Source organism: Cuculus canorus, chromosome 8, assembly GCF_017976375.1.
Source record: "Cuculus canorus isolate bCucCan1 chromosome 8, bCucCan1.pri, whole genome shotgun sequence".
Taxonomy (NCBI): Eukaryota; Metazoa; Chordata; class Aves; order Cuculiformes; family Cuculidae; genus Cuculus; species Cuculus canorus.
Genome location: NC_071408.1, coordinates 10,464,144 through 10,490,770, shown reverse-complemented (window position 1 = coordinate 10,490,770; position 26,627 = coordinate 10,464,144). Strand labels below are relative to the sequence as shown.

The following is a 26,627-nucleotide window of genomic DNA, read 5'->3' as shown; positions in this document are numbered from 1 at the left end:
CTTGCTGAACAAGCGAGGCCCCTTGTGCTGCCATTACAGAGCTCTGACTGAATGCAAAACCCAAGCTGGTATTGCTCATACTTAATCAATTGTGTCACTGCCGATAGTATTGGTAATTCCTGAGTTGTGTCTGCTAGGCAGGCTGGGAAAATAATAAGGAATGGTCAGGAAGAAAAATCGCTTTGCAATAACCAGACATGTAGAGCCCAAGATAGAAAAATTTACATCTCCTCGGGCCTGAGACAAGATGACTCCATGCAATGCAAGGTAGGCTCATCGTTCCACTGTTGTGCTGCTTCCCTCTCTAAATTTTAAATGTCAGAGTTTTCACTTTTGTGCCATGGTTGTAACTGTTGATTGAACTCTCTCTTCTGTTGGCAAAATTCCTCTGCTTCGAATGGTAGAGCTATTGCATCTCAAAGCAATACTTCTGTTACTGCAGATTTTAATTACTACTTATGGAGAACAAGATGAATGGAGCTTGAAGTCCATAGCATTAAAGCTATCCATAGACAACCTAACTGTGCCTGTTACTGTGCTTAGATGATGTCAGCAGCATACTATTTACTTAACCTATAAATGTCACTGATGTGATTTGTGTTGCTGAAGAAGATTTGGGGGGAAATTCTAACACACAGCAAAAGAAAGAAACCTTTAAGGAACAGATGGACAGGCAGGATTTTCGCACTCACTATTTAGGTGTAAGAGCATGGAGAGCCCATATTTAAGGCAGCAGATTTTTGTGGGGGGTGATCACATCTTGCACACCACTTGGCGTGTGTGCAGGAACACACCTTCTCTCTGTACTTCGCACCCACCAGTGAAGCCCTGCAGGAGCCCAGTGGGCGTGAAGAGGTGCTGGGTGGGTGCCAGCTCTGCGCCTGTCAGAGTAGTTATCCTACCAGTGCAGGTTAGGATGAGGGCAGCTGGGCCAGGGAAAAAGTAAACACCCAGACACACTGAACTGCTCCTTTGAACAGAGCTTGCCTCCTGGCAAGCATGCACGGCAGGCAGCAAGGCTCTGCTGTGGAGCTGCTGGCTCCCGCTGTGTTCCATCAGGGATGTAGGGCACTGGTGAGGGAGAGGGTAAGGCTGCCTCTACCAGCCTTTGGATCTCAAGCATAAATTCCGCTATTTGGGTGGAAGAAAAAATGTCTCATAAACTCTTCTCCATCTGTCTGCTCTCAGCCTTAAAGTTGCCAGCAGCCTGTGGTTAGCTGGACGGACTCGCGGACCCCCCCGCACGCATTTGTACAAATGCTGCAGAATTAGAGCTAAAGTGGGTTTTGCTGTGGAGCAGGAGCCTAAGGCCATGCTTTCCCAAGGCCAACTTGACCTCCAGGGCTGGATCTGCAATCTGCCTGCCAACTTCTCCTCTGGTCTCCCCAGTGGCCTTTTCCTGGGCTCTCCTTCCAGCCAGGGAGACCTTCTCCTACAGAGAGCTGTTATCCAGAGCAATGGGAGGACAGAGGAAAAGGGTGAGGTTTTGTTTCTGGGTTGTTTGTTTTTTTTTTTTAACAACTCTCACAGGAGTTCATGAGCCACTGTAGGTCAGTGACAGGGCAAGGCTGGAGACACTTGACGTACAGCGGCTATTTGTGCACTGGCGTGTAACTTGGCGTACTCCGCTGCTGCTTCTGTTTTTGGAGGGATGGAATGGGGAGAAGGATACACCCTCTGAATTTAATTCCTGATTTATTTGTGTCGAGTTTGGTGTATGATTTTTTTCCTCCTTCTCTCCTTTTTTTTTTTTTTTTTGGTGGGGGGAGAAATGTATACTCCTTGCAGGTCTCCATGCCGTTTGATGAATTCATGGTGCCATCTACTGATTAAAGCTGGAATGAGCACTGAGTTCTAGTCGGGGATAGCATTCTGCACTAGCTATTTTAAAATAAAATTTAATTATGTCATTAAACAAACGCTTTAAACATGGAAGCACCGAATACCCGGGATTATTTTTTCCCCAGGATATCTCAATACCTTCTAAATCCCTAAATCACTCTGACTACTCTGAGATGTGGTGCACTCTGCAGAAGGCTCAATAGGAGCGGTTTTGAACCCTCATCCCAAGTGTACTGCAGAGCTGCAAGTATTTCTTCTCCCCCTGTGCTCAGAGCGTTTGTACACCTCTGCCGCTGCTCCACAGCACAAAATAAGAAGTAGTTTCTGAAAACCCTTTGAGATTCGTGGGACACTGGAAGTTTTTTCCCCTTCTTAAAACAAACAGTAATAACAAAAAAGAACAGATAAAAATGTTATGTTTTGAGTTTTTGTGAAGCAGCTAAATTCTTGCCCTGTTTATCTAGAATCGTTTGTTACACAATCTGATCACACGGCCAAATCTGCAATTAAAAATAAATAAATAAATAAACCACCAGTGAGGGAGGGAAAATTGATCTCAGCTCTCTATGGATGATTCTTCTGAATTCTGGAATTCAAAAAGCCACAAAGGTTTTGATTAGAAAATAAATAAATGATTTGGCAAGTAATTCCCTGGTTCTACTTGTGGTATGTGGACAGAGATGAGCTTTGTTCCTGCAGGTTTCTCCTCTAGCTTTAACTAATATCTCACCTTATTATTGTCTTTTCCATGCTGAATGCTCCTCTCCCATTTTATCTATTTCTCCCAAAGCACCCTGCTCTTCAGGAGTCTGTTTTGCGTCCCCAGGCAGATGTACAGCTTCACCAACACAGGAACCTGGCAGTCAGCCTGAAAAAGCAGAATATGGGGCTAGAGATAGAGATCAAGGACATCTTCTTCCCCAGGTGGCTCTTGCTGTTTAAAGCACTCTCTATGAGAAGCAACAGAAAATGCTTGGGAAAAACACAAGCAGAATCATCTTTATAAAAAATATGACCATAAAAAATATGACCATTTCACCGAATGCAAAACTACTGAGAAGCTTAATTGCGATACATTAGCTTTGCTTCTGAAAGACCTAGTTCCTTTTCCTTTGGAAGAAAATGCAAAATGTATCCTAAAAGACATGCACCATTAAAGCACAGCCCATTTTCTGTCTGAGTGGCTCTAATAGCTTGCCAATGTTCCTATGGTTAATACATAAAATAGGTAAAAGATTATAGTGTTCCACGTAGTGGTACTTTAGGGAATACTGTGAATATTGAAGTAATTGGGAAGTCTGTAGGGGCAGCGGATCACCTAAAAGACTCAAGGTAAGACTAGAAATGCTGAGCTGCAGATCTCAAGAATACTTGGTAAATGTCAGAACTAGAGGCCACTGGGTGACTTCGTCTTCAAATACTGAGTCAAAGAAATAAGAGGGCAGAACTAGAGCAGTATCCATTATTTCCAATACCTAATTATTGTATAAATATTGCTATTTTAATAAGATTAGCCAGCAGTAATGGCAAAACAGTAGACCCTTTCCTTCTTTGTGTTTCTGATAGTTTGCCCACCAGCAGTGCAGTGGTACATGTAGAGAGAGGGATGCTATGGAGACGCTATAAAGGACAGCCAGTATTTATATGAAGAAGGTTTGGAATTTAAAGGGCCATTATTTTTAATGCAGGTAAGAACTGTTAAATTTAGGTTTTTTTCAGTAAAAACGATGTGAATGGGAGGGTTTTTTTGCTTTATAATGTGATTTTTTTTGACCCCAGCTCGGGGATGAACACTACATTCTTACTTTCTACCAAAATGTAAGAGGGAAGGGTCAGAATTACCCACTGCTGTTATTTTAAAAAACTAATGCCCCAGTTCAACCTGCTTCCCTTTGCAACCTAAACTGATTTTAGCAAACATTTTATTGAAGTTGTAAATGATTTGGTACAGCCGTGTTGATGTAAACAATTGTTGTACGATACTTCAAGAGATACTTCAGATTCACATGTGCAGTAGGGGAAAATGCTCTGAATATGTTCATTGACACCGAAACATATGTGCTGAAGTTGCAAACCAGCTCAAGGCAAGGATCACTGTTCCTTGGTTTGTGTAAGGCTTGGCAGAACAGAACTACAAACTTTGTTGTTTAATAGTTTGTGTTTAGCAAGTCCTGACCACCATAGTCACAGAGCAGGACTGCAGTGAGGGTGGGACTCGGCACTGAGGTTGTTTCCCATCTTTTTTCCCATCTGAGTCCGTAGCATGACATGACAGCAGATGAATAGGGACATGAGAGAATAAAGAAATTATTGCGATGTTATTGGGTAACATGATAGTCAGTAGTCTCACAATACAGTTTCGTTTATAGGTGCTATGCTCTTGGGGCAGGATTTGTGCCAAAATAAAGCTTCTTATGAGGAATCTGGAGAAGGAGAATGAAGTGTGTCTATGAAAAATTCCTACTAGAGAAGGGAGAGGTCCAGGAGAAAGCATGAAGATACTGATTTGAAAAAGTAATTTGAGGATAAAGGAAGGTGGATCTGTAAAGTAAGAAGAGATTAGGGAGGTTGTAGTGGGAATAAATTAGGATACATAGAAGTAAAGAAAAACTGATTGTGTTTGATGTAAGACAAAGTGTTGGCAACAAAAAGTTGATGAAAGTAAGAGGCCACAAAAGTTTTGGGAGTTTTATGCTTTTGGTTTTCTTCATTCTTTACAGTGACCTTAGTGGCTATGAGAAAGAAATTAACCACTAAAGCAACTAATTTGGCATCTGTTCTTGGCGAGGTAGGTAAATTTAATTTCAGTAGGGATCCTGTGAAAAGAAGATGAATCTAGAATTATGGAGAGATGACTGTAAGTCCTTCAGTCATGGTAGAACCTCTCTGTGATATTTGGAAAACAGACTTTCTGTGCCTCACAGAACAAATTCATAAAACATATGGGACACCCCAATATTGATGAAAGTCCTTGCAGTGTAGAGGACCTGGATATTGGAAAGCTAGCTATTTCTTTAGGACATTAGCCTGAGGTTTTAAGTTGAGAACTGGACCTCTTACAAACCTGTATTGTCAGTCTTCTTCCTTCTGTTTGTAGGTCTCTGTTAAGATTGCTCTTTCTGTTCTCAGCTTTTTCACAGACTTGCTGAATTCTGAAATCCAGTAGCAGCCTGTAAGGTCAGCAAATGCTTGTGCATATACTACTAACACTTTTCCTATGCAAACATTTGTAATGGCTGCAGTGCCAGTTTATTGGTTGACTTCTGAACTTGGTTGCTGTCGGTACTATGCAAGACTTCAGCCTCGCAAGAGCAGCTGAATGGAAGCAAGGTAGTGAAACACAAACTCAGACACGCTTTGCACCTTCAAACTGATCTTCACCTCTCACAGTCCTGAAGTTTACAAGGCAAAAGAATGGTTACAAGAGTTGGAACAAGTCACACGGGGGTGAGAAAACAGAGAAGCTCATTAAACTTTATGCCTGCATCTCACCTATAAACAGCGAAGTGCAGTTTTTGTTAATGCTCTGAATTTTAATTACATGCTGCCTTAACTAATATGTACCTAATCTTATCTTTTTCTGCCTGGCATCAGAGAATGAATCTCAAGAGTAATTTAAAAGCTGCACAAGATTTTGAGGAGTGCTGGAGTATGTGTTTGAGTGGAAGTTACAAGTTTGCTCGCCATTTCAAGGAGAGGAAAGATATTTTCATTCTGAATCACATCAGGGACTTGATTTTACTATCCACAAAGCAATTAATAACGTATTAGTATATATGACTGCATTCAGTGTTTGCTGACACGTCCACATGCTTCTGTGTAGAACATATTTTCTTCTGAATATGACATCTTTCTTAACCACCATAGAGTATAAATATTGGTCTTAGTGCTTGAACGAGTCACATTGCAAATGAGTGAATCACCAAGCTATATTGCAGAACTACTGAATTTCTGTACAGATCAAGCACAAATTTTCCTGCTGTCTTGAACATACCCATATCTACATCCACATCCATATCCATATCCATATCCATATCCATATCCATATCCATATCCGTTTCTTCTGTCCAAGCAGACAGTATTCAATGACATATTGCTACAACCCCTCTTTTAAAAGTTATTGTCATTGAAATTAATACAGCATCACAATTTAAAGCTTGAGCCAACTGGAAGACTTCTCATGGAAAGTTTTCTCTGAAAATGCTAAATCAAACAGTCACACTGTTGCTTTGAAATTCTCATTAATTGTCTGGTGTTCTCTGCAGCCCATCTCATTGACAACACACTAATTTGGGAATCAAAGTAACTGCACTCAAACCTAGCACAAACAGTGACCGTGCATGTTGTCCTTGTTCTTGTGCCTTGTTAGTGCTGCAACTGCCTCCATCACAAAGTGTTCTTGTTACTGAGTCTGGTGTCAGCCAGGAGCAGCAGTGTCAGCAGAGCAGCAGAACTGCCAGGACATTATGGAACAGCCCAGAGCAGTTAAGTGCCAGAGGTGTACACTAACGATACGCTCAGAGGTATTAAAAAAATTGAGCTGATTGCTGCTCTGTTGGTATCATTCGACTTACAGTGATTACCAGCAGCTGACAGTCAAGTCTAAGATGTTTTTCTCACAATAGTTCTACATCACCAAAAGCTTGGAAGGAACCTTTCCTGGAAACCTGTCTGTACTTGCTTTGGATAGCCTTCTCCTAGGTCAGGTCTAAAAACCTTTATGATGAATATTGGCTATTTCTAACAATGATTAAGTAGCAACTGATGAATCATTTGGGCTCTAATTTGACACAAACAGGTAGGAAAATAGCTTTTTTATTTTTTTCCAGGTTAGATAAGCAATTACGGTCAAAACTGCGAACTGAATTCAGAATGAAAATTATGTTAACTTCTGAAACATAAAAGGTATATATTTGTGTGCATACACATATGTGTCTTTGAGTAAAAATTGTGTTTGTTAGTCAGAATTAGAGTACTTACAGAGATGTGTGAAGATTTTGCAGATGCTTTATCTTGGAGTAAATTATTGTTTTAATAGTACTTTAGTGGGTGATTCCAAGGGGTATTTAAGAAATTATATGGAAGAAAAACTGTTTTTAAAAAAAGGTGATGAATGTTAATTTGCCTACTCCAGAGCTGAATGGAAAAACCATTAGAGAAAATACACTGAACAGGTTGGGCAGCCTGTGCCACAAGAAACATTTCCCACAGCACATGCAGACAGAGCAGTTAAGTGTTGATAGGAAACAATGCTTTATTTTTCTTTGAAACTAATATCAGAATACATGTTGTTAAGGAGTGTTAATCTGATATAAGACACAATTATTTCATTTATTAAATGTTCTTCATGACTGCTAACAGCTGGGAAACCATAAGTAAGAGGTAAAATACATCCTCCTGATGCATGGGGAGCCAGGGTTATAAAGAAGGTTACAAAGTAGCTCCTGCGATTATTAGAAAGTCATGGTGTATATTTCTGCGATGGTAGAAGAGTGGTGCTGGTGTGAGGTGGAGGTCAGCTGCCAGGTGCAGAGAAGAGATGTAGTTCAAAATTCATGGCAGGAGCAATTTCCAGAACCTGCGGTGCCCTGGCAGGCTATACCCGAGTCCCTTGGTCTCACTTCTGCTCTCTGAGCTGCCACCACACTTCACCTTACCTAATTTTAACCACTGGTATGAAATATCCCACAACCAGTAATGGGACTGTTCATGTATTTGCACTGTTGCCCACAAGTAAGTCTGAATGGAAAGGGGACTGCCACAAAATTCTAGATTTATTTTCAAAAGCAATGCAGACATGGTTAAATTACATTTGTGTTGAATTGTTTTGAGGAATCAAACCCTATAACCCAAAATGAGCCCCCCTTGTCTGCTTTCACACATCAATTTATCTGCTTTTATGTATCCATTTTCCGTAATAAATCAGTGCTACAGGACTGCAAACCAAATATTTAGATGAAATATATAGAAGAGGTTATATAAATCAGTTTATATTTGCATCGCTAATCTCTTTGATATTGTTATTTATGCTATTTTTTTGTTACAAGTGAACTGAACTATAAATACTGTGTTTCTTAAAGCAAAGTCTATTTAATAACAAGTGTTGAGGTAATTTTAACCAAACAAGCAGTTATTGGAGCACAGCTCTTCTTAACATTTCTGTATTTCCAAAAGTGTTATGGAAATTTGGTAGCGTATTGGAGCCTGTTGTACCTGTAAATAAATCAGGTATCTGGAGCAAGAGGGACTTTCAGAAAACGCCTTGGGTCAGGTAATTCAGTTGTGGCATATCTTTCATAAAAGCCATGAGGAATCTCTGAAAGTTAATAAGCTTGCAAGTCATCAGATTTTCCGCATGCAGTCATGTCCTGTAAGTGCAATAGAGTGTATTAATAGTACTCCAATGTAACATTTTCCAAGTGTTTTGTAGTAATACTGGTTGGGTCATGTACTTCTAAGAAGTGTTAACATTCCTCAGGGAAGACTCAGGGTTTGAAGTGCCTCATACTACCATAAAATGTGGAATAATCAAATCTGTGAAGGACAGGCCACTGTGAATTTGGCAGGAATATATGACACTTGTGTAACAGGCATTATTTTTATGATGAACTGGAGAAAATTATTTTGAATTATATGCGTTGTATACATGAAGCAGAACATAACTTTACATAACATTCAAGTTTCCTACTTAACCAACACATGACCGTGGTGGCTTCCTGGAATGGAAAAAAACTGGAATTGCCACTGTCACCCCAAAATCTTTGTCCATTGTCTTTTCCTCCACTTATGTTTATTTTCAGTAACTCTTGGCTCCTCATTCAGTCAGGGTATGTTCTTTGACCCATGGGTATGGAGGAGGCGATGATGAAATTCCACATAGATCTGATTCTTGTGGGTTAGTCTTTTGGTGACAGTATCATAGATTACAAACCTGACAAGTGTCTGGGACTGATGAATTGTTTCTAGGTAACATTTGATTAATCTACATGCTATTATTTGAGAAAAAACCCCCAAATCCACAGTCAAAAGACACAGCACACTCTCGTACAATTTTAGTTAAGAGAAATTCCAGTCAAAGTTCTTCTCATTAGGTGGACTGCAGGGGCAAAGGCCATTCTTTCTCAGAACTGCTACTATTTTACAATAACTTTATCTTCAATTATGACTGCTCTGCCTGTCAATAACGCTAATAGAAAATGTCACTGCAAATACTGGAAAGTGTTGCTTAGTAGCCTAAAACCTTGTTTATATTTCATCCCCAGACTCAGTCTTAAGTGTCATCCTGCTTAGACACGTACCCAAAGTTCAACACAGCCCCTTGCTATAGGGTTACTCAATAAATCCTTACATCTAGATGCCTTACCTGCCTTGTCTGCAATTAGGGATGCTTCTGGGTGAGGCTGCTTGTAAAAACACATATCTGCAGGTCCACATCTTCCGTGATTGTATATAATGGCAGCCTGTTGCTTGTCTTGCTGTGGTTCTTGAGTTCTGCAATAGCAGATCCTCTCATCCCATCCTATAGAAAGACGTTGCTCACAGGCCTTGAACTACAAAATCTTTTAAGCCAGGGACCAAAATACTTTGCTCTGTAAAGACCTTCACATCCTACATATGATCATTTACAAGAATAACTTCTGTTTTACAGATTATATGAACTTCGAAGTATATTTTAATATGGAAAAATAATTGATGCAACTATATATGAGGAATGAAATCTGATTTCAGTTAGTATCATGATCCATGTAACAGATTAACATCTGGTTCTGACTTTCCAAATTTTGGCCTCCGAACTCTTTAGAAATTAGTGGAAATGTCAGTAGAAAGCCTGTACATAGAGTATAGTATGTATAGTATTCTTTGTGCCTGCTTCATTTTACTTCATTTAGACTCCTTACATGCATGAGTTCAGATATCTTCCCTCATCACCCATGAATGGGAATCACATCACTACATTCTCACATATATTGTAACTCGAAGGAGAACACTGAGGTAAGACAGCCAGAGAAATTTAGCCCAAACCTTCTCATGAGTTGTATTAAACAGTTCTTGTACTTTCCACCTCAGGCACTTTAATCAGTAGACTTAGAATTTTGTTGTAATACAGCTCTTCTTTTTCAGACAGCAAAAGCTCTGTTAAATCAGAGTAGAATTTCTCCAAGTGAGGAAACTACCCAAGTTTGTTGTTTCACTTCTAATAGCTCACACTCTGGGTGTTGTGCAGTCGCTGTTGATGGGATCAGATGCAGACCTTGAGTAATCTCCGTTAATTTTATTGATTATTGATTTATTGATAATTAGAAGGTACTAATTGAAATAGTGAAAGAGCTAATCACTGTTGCTATGTACAGTTGTCACTGGGGGTTGCGGGAAGAGGGGAAGGATAATAGTTAGTTCTTACAGTGTTTGGCTTCCAATGATGTGAAGAAAGTTCCTCTGTCTGAAATGATGTCCAGACCAGGTAAGGGAAGAGCATAGCTGGAGAGGTGTAAACCTTCACAGGAGATCTTCAAGTGTTTGCTAAGACCCATATTTCAGAGGTATTTGTGAAAAAAAGATTACAAAGGCATGTGTGCTGTCTATATGTGGCTTTCTATTTCTTAGATTTGCTTATGTTGTGATAGATGAGATGTTGCCATTTCACTTGGCATTTGCATTGGTTCATATTAGGTAAGTCAGGGCACTGTGGGGGCTGGGCACTCTCTGGGGTTGGGGTGCTCCTTAGGGGCTGGCAGGGCAGAACCTGGCAGCCAGGGCCATCTCATCCTGGCCAGGGAGTGGGATGGGCAAGGGTCAGCACTGGGCACTCCCTGGGGACTGGGATGGGCTGAGGATGAGCCGGGAACATGAACCATAGTGAGAAGAAGGTCATGGTGAAGGGGAAAAGGAGTGTGTGGTCAGGGCCTTTAAAGACATCATTGAACTGACTGGTTAAGCCCTGAGGGCCTTTTTTGCCCAAGGGTGATCTAACGAGACAGTTGTAATCATCCATGCTAGGTAACTGCTAATACAGAGTAAGCATTTTCACTTTTTATGCATTTGAGAACATTCTGAAATTAAACCTCATTGCTTCTATTATTTCTTTTGTCTTTTATTTATTTTTCTTTTATCTTTTACATGAAATGATTATTTGCCATCATTCCAAATACATGAATGTCACATGTAAGATGTTTCATGTGCTTGCAAATTCAGCAGGCATTTTCTTGGCACCTCAATATTGCATTGATGCAGCTGGTACTTTATATTCTTCATTTAAAAAAGCCTCAATATCTTGCCAAATTACACGAAGTATAATTTGGCTTTTACCTCTGTACAGCTAAAAGTGGTGGTATAACCTTCCCATCCTTGTCCAGAAGTAGGAATGAACGTAGAAGAGAGCAAATGGTCATATATGCAACAGCAATATGCAAGGTCGCATATGCCATATAAATCTGGTATGTCAGCCAGAAAAAGAAGTTTAAAGAAAGTGTTCCTGTCCTGATGAACAAAAATGGTGACCTCATATCAACAGACAAGGAGAAGGCCGAGGTACTCAACTACTTTTTTTGCCTCAGTCTTCACTGGCAACTGCTCTCCTCACCACTCCTGGGTCAATGGAAAACAAGATGGGAATCAGGGGGGTAAAGCCCCTCTCATTGTAAAGGAGGATCAGGTTTGTGACCACCTGAGGATCCTGAACATATATAAGTCCATGGGACCTGATGAGATGCATCCCAGAGTCCTGAGAGAATTGGCAGATGTGGTTTCCAATACACTTTCCATGACATTTGAAAAGTTAGGGCAGTCAGAAGAAGTCCCTGGTGACTGGAAGAAGGGCAACATTGTGTCCACTTTTAAAAAGGATAGAAAAGATGACCCTGGGAACTACTGACCTGTCAGCCTCACCTCTGTGCCTGGGAAGGTCATGGAACAGATCCTCCTAGAAGCTGTGCTAAAGCACATGGTGGATGGGGAGATGGTTCGAGACAGCCAGCATGGCTTCACTAAGGGCAAGCCCTGCCTGACCATCTTAGTAGCTTTGTATGATGGGGTGATTACCTCAGTGTCAGTGGACATGGAGAAAACAATGGATGTAATCTGTCTGGACTTCTGTAAAGTCTTTGACATGGTCCCCCCCCTCAACATCCTTCTCTTTAAATTGGATAGATATGAATTTGATGGGTAGAGTGTTAGGTGGATAAGGAATAGGTTGGATGATTGTATTCAGAGAGTGGTGGTCAATAGCTCAATGTCCAGATGGAAATCCATGACAAGTGATGTCCCTCAGCCGTCCTGGGACCAGTGCTGTTTAATATTTTCAATGATGACATAGATAGTGAGATCGAGTGCACCCTCAGCAAGTTTGCAGTTGACACCAAGCTGGGTGGTGCAGTTGTCATGCTAGATGGATGGGATGTCACCCAGAAGGACCTGGACGAGCTGGAGAGGTGGGCCTGTGTGAACTTCAAGAGGTTCAACAAGGCCAAGTGCAAAGTCCTACAGCTAAGTCAGGGCAATCTGTGGCTTCAGTACACGATGGGGGATGATGTGATTGGCAGCAGCTCTGCAGAGAAGGACTTGGCAGTATTGGTTGATGAGAAGCTCGATGTGAGCCAGCAATGTGGGCTCACAGCTCAGAAGGAAAACCTTATCCTGGGCTGCATCAAAAGAAGCACGGCCAGCAGGGTGAGGGAGGTGATTCTCCCCCTCTATTCTTTCGTGAGACCCAACTGGAGTATTGTGTCCGGTTCTGGAACTTCCAGCATAAGAAGGATATGGAACTATTGGAATGGGTCCAGAGGAGAGCTGCAAATATGATCAGAGGGCTGGAGCACCTTCCATGTGAGAATAGGCTGATAGAGTTAGAGTTATTTAGTTTGGAGAAGAGGAGGCTCCAGGGAGACCTTATAGTGGTCTTCCAGTGCCTCAAGGGGGTGTTCAAGAAAGCTGGGGAGGGACATTTTGCAAGGGTGTGTAGTGATAGTATGAGAGGGAAAGCTTTTAAATTGGAAGGGGAAAGATTTAGATTAGACATTAGGAAGAAATTCTTCACAATGAGGGTGGTGAGGCACTGGATCAGGTTGCGCAGGGAAGTTATGAATGCCTGGTCCCTGGAAATGTTCATGGCCAGGTTGGATGGGGTTTTGAGAAGCCTGGTCTAGTGGGAGGTGTCCCTGCCCATGTCAGGTTGGTTTGAACTGGATAATCATTAAGGTCCCTTCCAACCAAAACCAGTTTATGGAATGCATAGAGTGCTCAATTCTCTCAGGTTTATATCTCTCAAGATCAAAGAGCTAATAACAAATCCATTCCTTTTTCATGAGCAGTAGCTCCTCATTGTGGCCATAGTTCAAGAAAACAATCACTTTCAGAAAGTTTGAGTGCTTAAGACCCTATCTGTATCTGAGGTATGCAGCTGAAAGCAAGGGCACAGGCAGGTGATTGCCACGGCTGCAGTGCAGTGCTGTTGGGTGAGAGATGACACAGCCGCACCATCCCCTCTAGACAGCGCTGGCCCATGCTGCCTGTGACTCTCGCATCACCATGTGCTCGCTTTTTTGTCAAGGAGGGTGTGTTTGTGGGCTAATGTGTTTTGGAAGATATTTAAATAAGAGATGTGTTTGTGGCTGTTAGGACCAGACGGGCAGAGAGTAGCCTTGAAAGGAGGGCAGAAGCTTTGCAAGAAAAGCAGTTGGTGACGGAAGATAGATGTTGGTGAGAGTGAGGGAAAGGGGGAATGCCTTGACGAGAAGCAGGGCAATGTAGGAAGGCAAAGCTTTATTTCACTTAATCTGTGTGGCTGGCCTCCCAAGAAGCTGCTGCCCACTGTGTTGTGGCAATTCTACTCTCACTGCACAGGGGTGTGTATTTTCCATACAGCTGGCAATGGAAACCCCATTGCTTTAGTTCTGCAGCTGAACCTGCAATGTTTCTGTATGTTTTGAAGTGATAACCACTGGAAAGGGTGCTGAGGTAGCCCAGAAGGGAAAACGGAGCAGTCCCGAAGAGTGCAGTGAGTTCTTGTGGCAGGTTAGTTAGTGCCTCCCTTGGTGACTGTTTAAGTTCATAGTATATATACACTTCACAGTTGAGCACTGCTCTGGGACTGCAGCCAGGAATCAAACTGGAGGCATGTTTGCCTGGGCTGTGAGGCAATCTTGACTGCCCCATGCCCTGCAGGAGGGTGGTTGCCTTGGCTCGTGTGCATAGGCTGGGACCAGAGTTCCTTCATCCCCTCAGTAAATCAAAGCCTATCAGAACTTGATTCAAAGCACTCCTAAATAAATGAGCCTTTCAGCTAATGTCAATAGGATTTCTAGTCTCTTTCCCGTTCCCTGGCATCCTTGCATCCCCAGAGAATATAATCAAGCACAGGAGACTGGAACAATCATGGCTTGGAGATTATGTAGCATCCAGGCACAGCCTTGAGGAGTCATGTTTGCTGACATTAAGTTGACTACAGCTTTACGGTCATTTTACACATGACAGCGTGTCAGCTGTGTAAACCTCACTGGAACAGGAGATTGCCTATGACTAGCTGCTGTGAAATTGAAATGATTTGTCTGTGTCTATGTGGACCGAAAATCCTGGCTATTGTTTGCTACTCACTGCAATTTCTCAATCTTCTTTTCTAATTCAGTGTAAATTTGTAGTGGTGACAAGGCATTAAGGGGGTTCACGAGCCAGGAGTGTGCCAGACTTCTACTTCATGATTGCCTCGCTCTCATAAGATGCTATGGCCCTGTCCTTGAAAGCACCAGATCGTATTGTATTTTCCTAACTGCAGCAGAATTTATTCCAAGGGAAATCTGTGCCATTGCAGAGGGAAGTTTTACTCAAGGTCATTTAAGGTAACAGAACTGATCTCTGACATGATTTTTATGAACAACCTGTGGATTACGGTACCATTTAGCATAGCTGGTATATAGTTTGAGCCCATGAATTCCTGCACTTTCAATGTAACTGTATACACCACGACGGATGTGCTAGTCTGCACCTTGAACCAAAGCAATTTAATGAATGATTACTCCCGTTCTCGTTTTTCAGGCTTAACAAAGCTATATAAAGTTTGTGGCATAGTTAAACAGGACAATACTTTGAGTACACCTTTTGAACATAATTCTGTACAAGTCGGCTATATGTTTCTTTAAATTAGTGTAAAAATTGAAAATGTTTTGACCTATTCTTTTTGACCAAAAGGTACAGAGTTCCTGTGTGTTCCATAACCTGACCATTCTGCATGTCACAAGCAAACCAGAAATTATTTATTTAGAGTTTTTCTGATACGCTATTTCATGTGTTGGAGTAAACAGACTTTAAGCAGCACCACATCCTAGTATAGAAAGTTTTAGAGGAGAAAAGGAAAAAAGACTCCCACTGAAAAGTTGCTAGTGTCAAATAATTGTTTATTCTACTGTTGTTGACTTGCCCCTGTCTAAATGATAGGGGCTTAGCTACCAACAGGAAACAACATTCCAGCAAATACTTATGAAATCCTGTATAATCCTTGTTACATCAAAAGCCTGTGTGGAACCATGTGCTTTTTTAATTTAGTGTTCTTTTTGTTTTCTCACACAAACAGAAAAAAATAAATGAGGAAATATTTATGCTTATCAAGACAGAAGGCTACTTTAACAAATACCTTTTCCCAGCACATCAATGGATCTTAAACTGCATGTCTGAAGTTTGGATGAACTTCAGGGTTGATGTCACATATTGTGTTCAAAAGCTTTTTCATCATGCTTTCCATATTCTTGTGGTAGCTGCTAGTCAGGTTTCGCACAGTTTCTGTAGTTTGCTCTTCTATTTTAGCTGAAAAGTTACCTTGGGAGCCCATTACCTGAAAAGCAGAAGTCCTCTGAGCAAAAACAAGGCTTATATATGACTACGTTTATTGTACTTTTCTTCATCATCTAGCATAAACATAAAGCAAATATGTCACAGTGCTTCCTAACAGTATGGTTGAGGTTGAACTCTATGCATGAAACAGGATTAAAGGGAACTCTTTCATATGCTCATTGACAATGGGAATCTTCCTGTGTTATGGAAGTTTCCTAGCTCACTGTGGAAACAACATTGTATATGTTTTGTCTTTTATATAGCTCATTTTAATTTGTTTTCTATTTTAATGACTAGTCAACTAAGTTCTATCATGAGTATGCTTCATTTGGCCTCACCAAGAATGAATGTGAGCACAGCTAAGAAGTAAAACACGGGAAAGCCTTCTTGACAATGTATAATTACCATTTCAGAGTACTTGAAATGTCTTCAGCAGTTAGTGATGTATAACCCTCAACAGGCCTCAGACAAGGTCTTTCAATGTTATATTTTCTTATCTGGCGAAATACCAGACAGCTTCTGGCACAGTTAATATCAGGACATTCGTTTAGAATTTAATTGACTCTAGACTTGCTGAACTTTTTAGCAAGGTTATGTTATAAACAGATGCACAAGTTCCAAATCCATGACTTTGCTCCCTCCTCCCCCGCTACCCCAACATCCCTGGAATTCTTCCCTTATGGAAAAGTCCTTCAGATACCAGCAGAGAAACTGGTTTCCAGTAGAGAATTCCACAGGGGACAGCAGAATGCATTTCTGCATGTTGATAGAGCAAGAAAGGAATAAGTAACATATTCTTCTTGTTCCTGCCATGGTTCTCTGGGGTGGACTAGTAGCTGAAGCTAATATGTGATGTTAGTGGGATATCTAGAGGATGACGAGAAACAAGGGAGTAGTTACTACTTTTATTTTTCATGTGATTTCAGCCTAACTTAGCCCTTAAAAGAAGGAAAAGCAGCTGAGTTAAGATCACCTTTGCTATTCTATTTATCAGTACCTGGCAATGCAGTAAGAAATTTATGCATAATCCAGATGTAAAACGTGTTCCAATTTGGAAGAAATACAAAATGTAACATCATTTTAAATATTGGGAAAAGTTGGAAGAGTCTCATGGGAGAGATTGTACAGCTTAGACCAGATTTATGAAGCTGATTTTTTCTACTGGGGAAAATAGCTTTCTAGAGATCCCAGATGGTTGCATGTTATCCAGCTACTAAATACTTTTGAAAAAACCACAAGGAAAGTGTAATTCCAAGAAGAGCCTCTGTAGGCCGGGAACCTGCTCTGTCAGTTCATGTTAATACTGTAATTAGTGATAGTAGATTCTCACTCTTCTACATGTATTTATTTTTTCCTTTTCTGCTTCCAAATTTGAAGACATTTTTCTTGTCAAAATGAGACAATGCTTGACTTAGTCTATGATTTCTGCTGATATTGAGGGGTCTGTCACTTATTGTGCTCACACTGTTTTTATGCTGGTGTTATTCCAAAGTAATTGAAATGCTACATTGGCTTAGAAGCCATCAAATTCAGAACCAGGGTGCATGTGTCCACAGTTTGGTGACCTTGGATCCTGAGTACAAACACCACGGACACTAGCAAAATTGGTTTGAGAGCTGGGCTTAAATATTGTATATTTTGAAAAAAAGACCTTAGAGTGATAATATATCATTCTAACCTCAAATTAATCATTATTTGCTGCTGTTACTTTTGTTCTGGACTAATGTGGAACATCTCATAGTATGAGAAAATCTACCTCAGTTTGGATACAGAAACAAAAATAAGAGGAGGAATAGCTTTAGATGAGATTGTGACAAAGAATTAAAAATAATTTTGTTTGAATACCTGAGCCAGTAAACTGAACTATGTATCAGATTTCACTCTGCATTGGCTTAGCTGGAGCTGCTGACTGCCTTTCAGGCACAGGTTAATAATGATGACATTTGTCTGGATAGATAAATGTTCGACATAATGGGGTCAGGGAACGTGAAGGGGGACTGCAATGGTCTTGTACAACATGCTGTCATTTGAAGAGCAATATGTGCTCTGTCCTGGTTGTGTAAAATGTTCGGTTGGCAAAGAGTGGCCTTTCCCTACAGTTTTAATTTTGTTTGTGATGAAAAGGTTGAGTTCATACCAAGGAAGATATTTTCTCTTCTGCTGTTTCAGACTTAAAACAAGAAATCTGGCTTGACTGAAAGGTGAACAAGTTTTAGAGGTGTTTTTACTTTATTTTATTGTCAGTAAATATCTGAAATTGTACATATGAGACAATTCCACCTGGCTTGGCTGTGTGACAGTGTGTCTAGGGGCTGGCAGTGTATGTTACAGACTGTGTGTGTATCTGTTCCTAAGGCTTGTGATCTCTGCTGGAAAATGTTTTATGTGAAGTGTGACTGAAATGACAGGTTTGTAAAGCAGTTTTTATTTGACCTCTTTGGCTTTTTTTGAGGCTGCTTTTGCACATGTAGTTTCCTTGCCTTTGCACAAAACAAGCAGGGGAAAAAAAAAATAGGAACAAAAATGTAAGAGGAAGGTCACCAAGTAAAAAGAGAAGGGTTTGTGAACATTCACGAAAATACTTGAGGAAACTGCAAGATAAATGTATAAATGTATAAAATGTACCATCATTCAGATACGAGAATGCCATCCAGACCACTTTTACTCTGAACCATAGGGAGAAACACCAAAGTTTTGGCAATTTCAGTTCACCAAAGATGCAGTCTTGTATGTGGTCAAAAAAAGTTAGCTAAAATGGAACAGAAATAGAAAGAAAGATTTTAAATCTTTGCTTTTACTGAAATCTCCCCGTCACTGAAACCTTCACTTCTAAGACAGGAATGAGGTCTGTTTGGAGTTAAAGAAAGAGGACCTAAAATTCTTATCCTGAGATAAGTCTTCAAAGGACAAGCGTGAACCAAATAGAGAATCTGGACAATTTTATTGCTGAAAGTTCACAATACCTTCTCCAAATGTATTCAAGGCCTCTGAAGAAGTCAACACAAAGCATGGACACAACAGAGGTGATATCTCTGCTCTTAATTAGTATGATATGGTTTGCAGAAGTCTCCATATAACATTGCTCGAAAGAATTTGTTTTACCATTGAGCACATTGACACTAAAAAGAACATGTTTACATTTTTTTACTTACATTGGTTTGCTTGTTTCTAAACTCCTTCTCCCTCTGTAACCGGTAGTGGTCTATCTCTGCCATGGCTTCTTCTTTGGCCTGCCTCAGCCTCTTTCCCTTTCCTAATGGGGCAAGAAAAAGAAATTAACTTCACACTTGCCACTGTCTTCCAAAAGATTAATCTCCCTAAACCAGAGGTATTTCACATGGCATAGTAAAATGGGTAAAGCTACAAAGCTTCAAGCAAAGTCAACAACAGCTCTATTTGCACAAGAATGGTCAGAAGAGTGAAAGTGATTTAGGTAGGGTACTCTTTGATTGAAAGCCAGTCACACGGGTAGCGATCTTCTGAGACCAACTCCCTTTACAAAAGCATACATCAAATGAAAATCTTGTTGGTTTGCTAACAACAGAAGTCTTTTTGCAACTACACATTTTTTTCATCACAGAAATGCTTTTATGTATTTTTTTTTTTAATCACAGCTTGGTGTTTAAATAAATATCTGTCTTTCCTTCATCTGCAATAGTAACAGCCAGATAACAGATTTTAGTTGTCACTGATGGGAAAAGACGTTATTCTCTAAGATTTGCTGTATTGATTGGTTGCCAGAATCCCTTCATCCCACACCAACCAGATTGTGCTTAGAGCTGGCAGATTTCCAAAATGCCGCAAGATACATCTTAACCACTACCAAACTGAGTTGCGACCTTCAGGCTTTGTCCTCTTCTCCTCCACCCTTTTCCCCCTAATATTTGTTAAAAGCAGAGGAGAGTGATTAAGAGAAAGAAAGAGGTAAATGGTATTCTCTACCAATATGTAGAAAATACAAAAGCAAGTAAAAAGTCTTTTTTTTTATTTTTTATTTTTCTTTTTCAATAGGAATATGATTGTAAGTTGGCATTTTAGGATGTAGTAGAAATTAGAGCCTTCCTCCTGAACAGGCTTTTTCACTCATGTAATTTTGTTCATTGTGAATAGTTACTTTTTCTTAAGTAAAATGTTACAGGTTTGTCAAATCAAGCCCACATAAGTCATTGCAGGACTGGACATAAGGTAGTTCCTGGGTCTAGCACGGGTACTGTGTAAAGGATAGGAATTAAAGGATAGATGGGAATGTAATGCTTAGGTTTTTACATGAAGCAAGTTAATACAGCATGGATCTCCTCAGGTTTCTGCTATAGTATTTTGTGAGGAAAACAACAGATTTCTAACTGATGGGGTGATAAACCTCTTGCACTGAAAGCTGAAACATCATGTGTGAGATACCTGGACCAATGCTGATATTTGGGTTCTCTTTCTGCTGTACAGCCAGAATTTTAGGAGTGGTAGGGAATAAGCTTCCTCCCTTTTGTTAATGGGAGAAATGTCTTTGGCGGCTGAAAAAGCTCAGTTGCTTAAACTAGGATATCACAAGAATAAGAAAGTGGAGGCTAGGCAACTGGAAGACCTCTTGATCCGATATGTGAGACATCCATTTATTTATTTACTTATTCTAAACGCCTACTTAACATCATTGTTTAATATGAATAATTTTGTAAGCTTAAAGGTTTCTTTATTTTTTATGTATTTCAATTCAAGCAAGAGAGTTGAAAACAGTACCTTTAGTGAAATCCTAAGGAGTATTCTCCAGGTAGGCTAGAAAAATGAAAAATAGTATTTCTGGTTTATTTTCTCCAGGCTGCTACATTGGATATGTTACACCTGTGCTGGGCTTCTGAAACCTTACCAGGTGTGGCATAGAGTGAATTGCTTCCACTGAGTGTGGCATAAAGAGGAAGCTGGATCCTGGGAGGAAAATCATTGGGTTTGATACATCTGAACTTCAACAAAAGTCTGGATAAAATGCCCAATCCAGCAGTAATTATTTGCAAAGTTGACAGCTTCTTCTGAAGTCGTTGTCTGCAGAATGGTGTGTAGAAACAGTGAGATGCCTGAAATGTTTTTTTCCTTTAAAAGTCTTGATTCCTGGACTGTTTGATTTGGTGAGTCTGCTTATTGTGCACCTTGTGTGCGTGATCGTATAAAGGCTTTTTACAGGAAGGAGCAACTTGGTGAGGAACTAGATAGCTTTACTGACTTTCAGTTCACTAATGCAGTGCTCACTTGTGTTAGTTAATTATATTTCTCAGAATCCTTCTGTCACTGAGGCACTGTGCTTTTGTATAAAGGGGCAGAAAGGCAGTTTAAAACCTAGTGTGTACTTTCCCAGAGTTTGTATTTGTTTGATAAGGGCTGATCCCCTTAGCTTCTGCCACTCATTGCATGAAGTCTTGGGACTAGCATGTGTGAACCAACAGATTTGTATAAGAGCTTGGCATCATCAGCTGGGACAACAAAACTTGAAACCAGGCTTAGGTCTGTATTTTGAAGGTTCCCTTCTTATCCTCTGCAAATTTGGAGCTGATCAGGCTTTAATAGAGTTTTCCTCTAGGAGCAGAGCCGGGGGGTGATTCACTGGAAGTTGGGTGGGAATGACTGCAGTGAAGCTTTGCCAATTTCACCAGCTGAGGAATTGGATCTCTATAGCAAATTATTTCAAAATCAGTGGGATTTTAATTTCAAATTCCATCTGGGGGGCCATCTGTAGTAAATATGTTGCATATTTGGCCACCAGATAGATAAAGAAATCCACTTAAAAAGCACAAAATGGAAAAAGATTAACTGTAAAACTACAGTTCATTTGCCTCTGACAATGTAGCTAGTGAACCAAGAAGTATGTATATACATACATGTCAGCTCTTGACAGTGCACTGGAGTAAGCACAATACATAGGGTGTCACTGTAAGGTTGCAGCCGTTTCATTTTTCCATTATGCCTTTAGGATTGACACAGCAGGAACCTGCTGCCTCCTATTTAATTAAGTGGAAAAGCTGTGAGTAAATTACTGCTAGTTCAACAACATTGTGGACAGAATCAGTAACTGCCAACATATGTGATATTGCATATGCTGCACTTGATTAAGTTAAGCAGAAACTAGAGTTTAACCTGCTGTTTCACTAGAGACAAACTAGAATTAATTAATCAGTCTGTTATTAACTACTTGTCTGCTACCTTAGTTGTGCAATAGAGGATTGCCTTTTCAAAGTCTTACGGATCTTCTGGATGGAATTCTCTGCAGAGCACATCTGAAGTGAAATCAAATCTTAGATGCTGAAGATTGGCAGAGCACTGAAATTTAGCAAAAAACATGCAACAAGAGGGAAAGAAATACAAGATGGGCAAATCAACCTAACTCTACGAAAATTCCTGTAGAAGGGTGAGGTATGGAAATCTTCAATTTTGATGAGACTTTTGCCCCCAAGGACATGCTGTGGGGGCCAAGTTTACTGCTACCCTTTTGTCTCTTCTTCCTATCCCTGAAGCCCATCTGCTTTTCTATACCTGGTTTCCTCATCTGCTGTTGCCCATGATTATGGTAGGTGACAGCCTATAAATTTCCAGGCATCATGTCAAAATGGCCAAATCCTAACACCTTTCTGTATTGGATTTTCTTACCTAACAAGGAATTATTAGTGTGGAGAAATGATAATAGGTATTTCTGTGGTGTTAATGAAATAACTAGCTTTGGTAAGGTTTTTGGGGTTGTTGGGGTTTTTTAGATCTTGCAAGTAAAAGACAGTGAAAGTAAAAATGTTGCATTCTCATTCGCTCAAAGACTTTTATCTTACTTTCCAAAACCTACCATGCCAAGACCGGCTTTCTGTTTTCAAATGTATCAACTAGTCTTCTAGATGAATTTTTGCGTAGAAATAATGTTACATGAAGAAGTTGCCAAAAATTGATCCTATTTTCTTTAAATGGGACTATTTCAGTTGTCTTCAACAGTGTCAAAATTTCTGCAAAATGAGATTAAGGAAGGCTCATTTTGAGAAGAATGTTTTGCATTTTATTAAAATACAATAGAAGTAGCCAATCAGCGTGTATAGTTTTTTCAGTAGGTAAAATCTGTTCTGGATATTAACTAAGACAGTGCAATGTATATAATTCTGTTTACATTATCTTACAATATCTTAGTTTTATTAACATTTTTTCTGATCTGATTTCCTGAAATCTTTCATCTGAGTTTTAATTTTATTAGGCACTAGAAATTTAAGCCCTAAAATTCTATAGGAAAACTAGTTTTGCCAAACCAAATGTTCATGACACATTTGTTTCTCTTATTTTACCCAAAAGGATTTTCAGGAATTGATGTATTTGCTCTGATAATCCTTAGCTATTTCTGTGATCTGAATTATGCTTGAAGCAAAAATGATAGATAAAGAAGTGCTGTGTATAAATGGCTGAAGGATTGCAGGCCGTTTTGGTTTGTTTTTAATTAGATTAGTAGTTTCAGCCTTGAATGTGTGCATTTACCAACAAACTATTAATAATTTGTCAGATATGACTGACATCAGCCAATGATACATTAAAGATATTGCAAGCGAGGATAAAGAGTATTGAACAAGAAGTATGAAAAAGCATGTATATGTAGTTTTAGCACTATATTTGCTTTGCTTCACATACATAGATATGATTTTATTTATTTGCTACCTTTTTGGCTATCCAAAGTGGATTTTGCATTTCAAATAGCTACACATATGTCAGCAAGAACTAGGCCCATTATCTGTTTATATACAATATTATGTATGTTCACGCTACATTTTCATCTGGTTATATGAGTGTCAACTGTAAACACTGAAGGGTTTGCATAAGAGTAGCTTTACTAGACACATTTCCTTGAAAATGACTGGTTGTGTCCCACAAACAATCTGCCTTTCTTTCTTCTCACCTTGTAATGTAAACAGAATAGTTGGACTCATTTGTATAGTGGTGTTGTGCAATGACTGTTTGTGGTGACAGAGGAGGTCATAGGTACAGTTCAGCAGGAACAGGACTGCGTTAGCACTTTATGGACGGGCTCATTGCTTTCCCTCGCAGCCTGGATCCGCAGAGTGCCAGATCTTGAGCAGAAGCTGCTGATTCGAACTGGTACCAGGTGGATCTGTGCTGGTGTTTCCTAGAGTGAAGCACAATGTCCTTGCTTTGTTTTTCCGAACTGTGTGCACACAGGTTAATTTATTACACTGGCTGTACTGGTTGCATTTCATGACTTTCCTTTTATCTTAGTTTATGTGCCCAGAGACAAATGATGCAATCCTTCACGCTCATCTAGCTGCAGAATCACTCTGGGCAAGAAAGTTTGAGTTATTTTAACTTGGCATAACCAGATTTGGAACAAAAAGAAACCATTTTGTCCTTGTCCAGCAGTTTTAAAATTATGCTGGTGCAGTTAGGTACCTGAAGTGTTGTAGTGACATTGCTATGAAAATTATTGAAATTAAGAACAATATGGAAATTTTTATATTTTTATTTTGCAGCTTTACTACAAACCATTGTAATATTGAAAATAATGATTTTCTGGGTATAATTATTCTGTTACATTAGCTGTAATGCTTTAAAGTTTGCCTGTAAAGGTAATACAGAAGAAAGGCATATCAATGAATTATTTTTTTACTCTAAATATTTTTTACTGGTAACGTAATTCTTAAGAGCTGTTTTTTCTGTAGCTGCTGAATACCTCCTGCCTCAACACTAGTACACTGGTAAGTGTAGATGGTGGTTTAAGCCAAGTTTTTGACTCGGAAGTGTTTGGAAGATGCTTTATCTTTAAGAAGCCTCATGCTTATCACAAGCACTCTGTGAGAGGCTGAGGTGATGACAAGGTATGTTTTGCGAAGTAGAGTAAATGCACTTGTAACCATGTCTGGCTTTTTCTAAAACAGCCAGTTAAATATTAGTTTAATAAATTAAGATACTTAAAACATTAAAGCATCACTATAACTCAAAAGTAGGGACTGAAGATGAGTGTCTTGTAGAATCCAATCTGAGTTTTCTGGCCTTACAAACAAAAGCAAACCGAACAAAAACTCCCACAAAACAAAAAGTAAAGGATAATCAACATGGAGCCATTGCAGCTAGCAGCCTGATTCTGCAGCCTGGGTTCAGACCAAACCCCCGTCCCTCCACTAAGGCCTGTGCCCTTCCAGTCCCTATGCTTTCTTGCTTCTTGCTCCAGGGAACAGTAAGTTTCCTCTGCCGTACTGAGAAGGGAAGGACAATCCCACTGAGAGCACCTTGTTGAATCACTTAACCATTCCTTGCTTTCAGGCTGGGAGCAGCATTCCCAAACACCTTCTTTTATGCATTGAATCACTGGGAGATGAATGCAGAAAATAGAGGAAACGGGTAATGAAAAGACTGCCAGGAGAATTATTTCTTTTATTGAAATTATTCTTGAAGAAATATTTTTATTTTTGTTGTTATAACTTCGTGGTTTATATTTGACCAGAATCAAAATATATTAATTTATTATTATTGTATATCCACACATGCTTTGCTCTGGGCATTTAGGCATTCAGCAAACAAGAGGTTTATTTTAAATTAAACATTTAATCACTTGCTGATTGCATGTACCATCTAATGAGACTTACAAGAATGACCTATCATAGTAGTAACAGTTGTTGTGATATTACTGTTAACTTCATTACTGTCATTGTGCTTGCCTCCTTTTGTTTTCATACATTGTTTTTTCTGAAGAAGCTAAGATTTGAAGTCAAGCTACTAGATTTCCTCAGTAAAGAGGAACACTGAAAAATTTATACAAGACTTTTATAAAAAGATATAGAGGGTTGGGAGTCTGATCCTCTAGAGCTGGTAGCCAGAGGTTTTTAGGCTTCTAGTTTAATTACCTAAGGAAGGCTGTAATGACATTATTGGCACTGAGATAAAGCAAGAATACATCTAGCTGACAGGATGAATATAACAGAAAAAACCTTATTTAATGTAATAGGGCACATATGAGCACACAGAATTATAAGCAGACTCTGAATGTTCAGGTTTGGTTAAATGTCTGACTGCAGTCAAGGCACAGCACTAATGTGAGAATAAAGACTAAGGGCAGCACAGCTGTGATGTATACAGGTGAAACAATGCTGGTTTTCTGTAAGCCACTGTAATTCTGAAAAGCTTACAGTAGAAAACTACACTAAAACCAGGCCAGCTACTCACTTTTTTTGGCTTCTTCCAGTTTGTCCTTGGCGCGTTTTTCTGCCTGCAGAAGCTGCTGGATTCCCTGAGACTGGCTGGTCATGCTGATTGCTGAGGTCCGTGCACGTCTGCGGAGACTGGAGCTGAGAGGGAGTTTTATACAGCCGCCAGGCTCTTCCTTATACTTTTTGTTCTGTCTGTTACTACAACAGCCTTCCAGATTGCACCAAACCAGCTGGCTGTGCCTGGATTGCTGCTGGGCAAAAAGGCCTGCTAGTGTAATCAGAAAAACACAGCAGTGAGTTTGAAAGGAATGTTCTCCCCTCCTCAGGGTCACCGAAGAGCTGAAGTGTCTGATTAACACCTTGGGAAAACGAGAGAAGAGCACTCCAAGTGGCTTGTAGTTTAAAGGGGATTTTTTTTCTTTAATGTCCTGTCGTTGGAGCAGAAAACAGTTAATGTTGTCAGAGGAACTGAGCAAAACAATTATTTCTTGGAATGACTTTAAATTTAATTTTTTAATAAAATTTCTTATCAATATGAAGAATTGGACTCAGTCAACAAATAATTTTGGTTCAACATGTGAACAGGTTGTAGTCTTCTGTTTGATGTTTCTCAGTGTTATTCATTAGGTTTTTTTCACTTTTAAAAAAATTAATTGCAAATAAATTCATTAGGGATTAAGCTTTAAAAAAGCACATGGTGGTTGAGGTGTGCTCTGTGTTTTAGTATGCCATGAGGGAGGTGAGTGGGAAGCTGTGGTATTAGCTCCAAAATATAGTCTCTAGGAAGCTGTGAGTAGTGGTCTA

At 39.8% G+C, this 26,627-nt stretch overlaps 1 protein-coding gene and 1 long non-coding RNA gene across 3 annotated transcripts in view; one reads left to right on the top strand and one right to left on the bottom strand.

Annotated features, from left to right (window-relative positions):
- Positions 1–26,627, top strand: part of LOC128852942 (uncharacterized) — a 55,984-nt gene that overhangs the window by 19,095 nt on the left and 10,262 nt on the right. The gene's annotated exons all lie outside the window — the stretch shown is intronic.
- On the bottom strand, positions 7,130–26,200 carry ATP6V1G3 (ATPase H+ transporting V1 subunit G3). Of its 2 annotated transcripts, none has more exons than XM_009555789.2 (3): positions 25,840–26,148; positions 18,813–18,913; positions 7,130–15,661 (listed from the first exon to the last, which is right to left on the bottom strand). In XM_009555789.2, the coding sequence occupies exons 1-3, from the start codon at positions 25,919–25,921 to the stop codon at positions 15,488–15,490; spliced, it is 357 nt and encodes a 118-aa protein (XP_009554084.2). In that variant the 5' UTR covers positions 25,922–26,148; the 3' UTR covers positions 7,130–15,487. The 2 variants fall into 2 exon arrangements, with proteins under 2 accessions (XP_009554084.2, XP_053929592.1); XM_054073617.1 differs by lacking the exon at positions 7,130–15,661 and adding an exon at positions 15,678–18,409 and having other exon boundaries at positions 25,840–26,200.

Excerpts from the sequence above, each read along its gene's own strand:
- ATP6V1G3 (XM_054073617.1), bottom strand. The coding sequence starts at position 25,921 with ATGACCAGCCAGTCTCAGGGAATCCAGCAGCTTCTGCAGGCAGAAAAA. Across the intron at positions 18,914-25,839 it reads ACTGGAAGAAGCCAAAAAAA|GAAAGGGAAAGAGGCTGAGG; the intron begins GTGAGTAGCTGG and ends TTGCCCCATTAG. Across the intron at positions 18,410-18,812 it reads TTAGAAACAAGCAAACCAAT|CTAACTTTTTTTGACCACAT; the intron begins GTAAGTAAAAAA and ends GTTCCATTTTAG.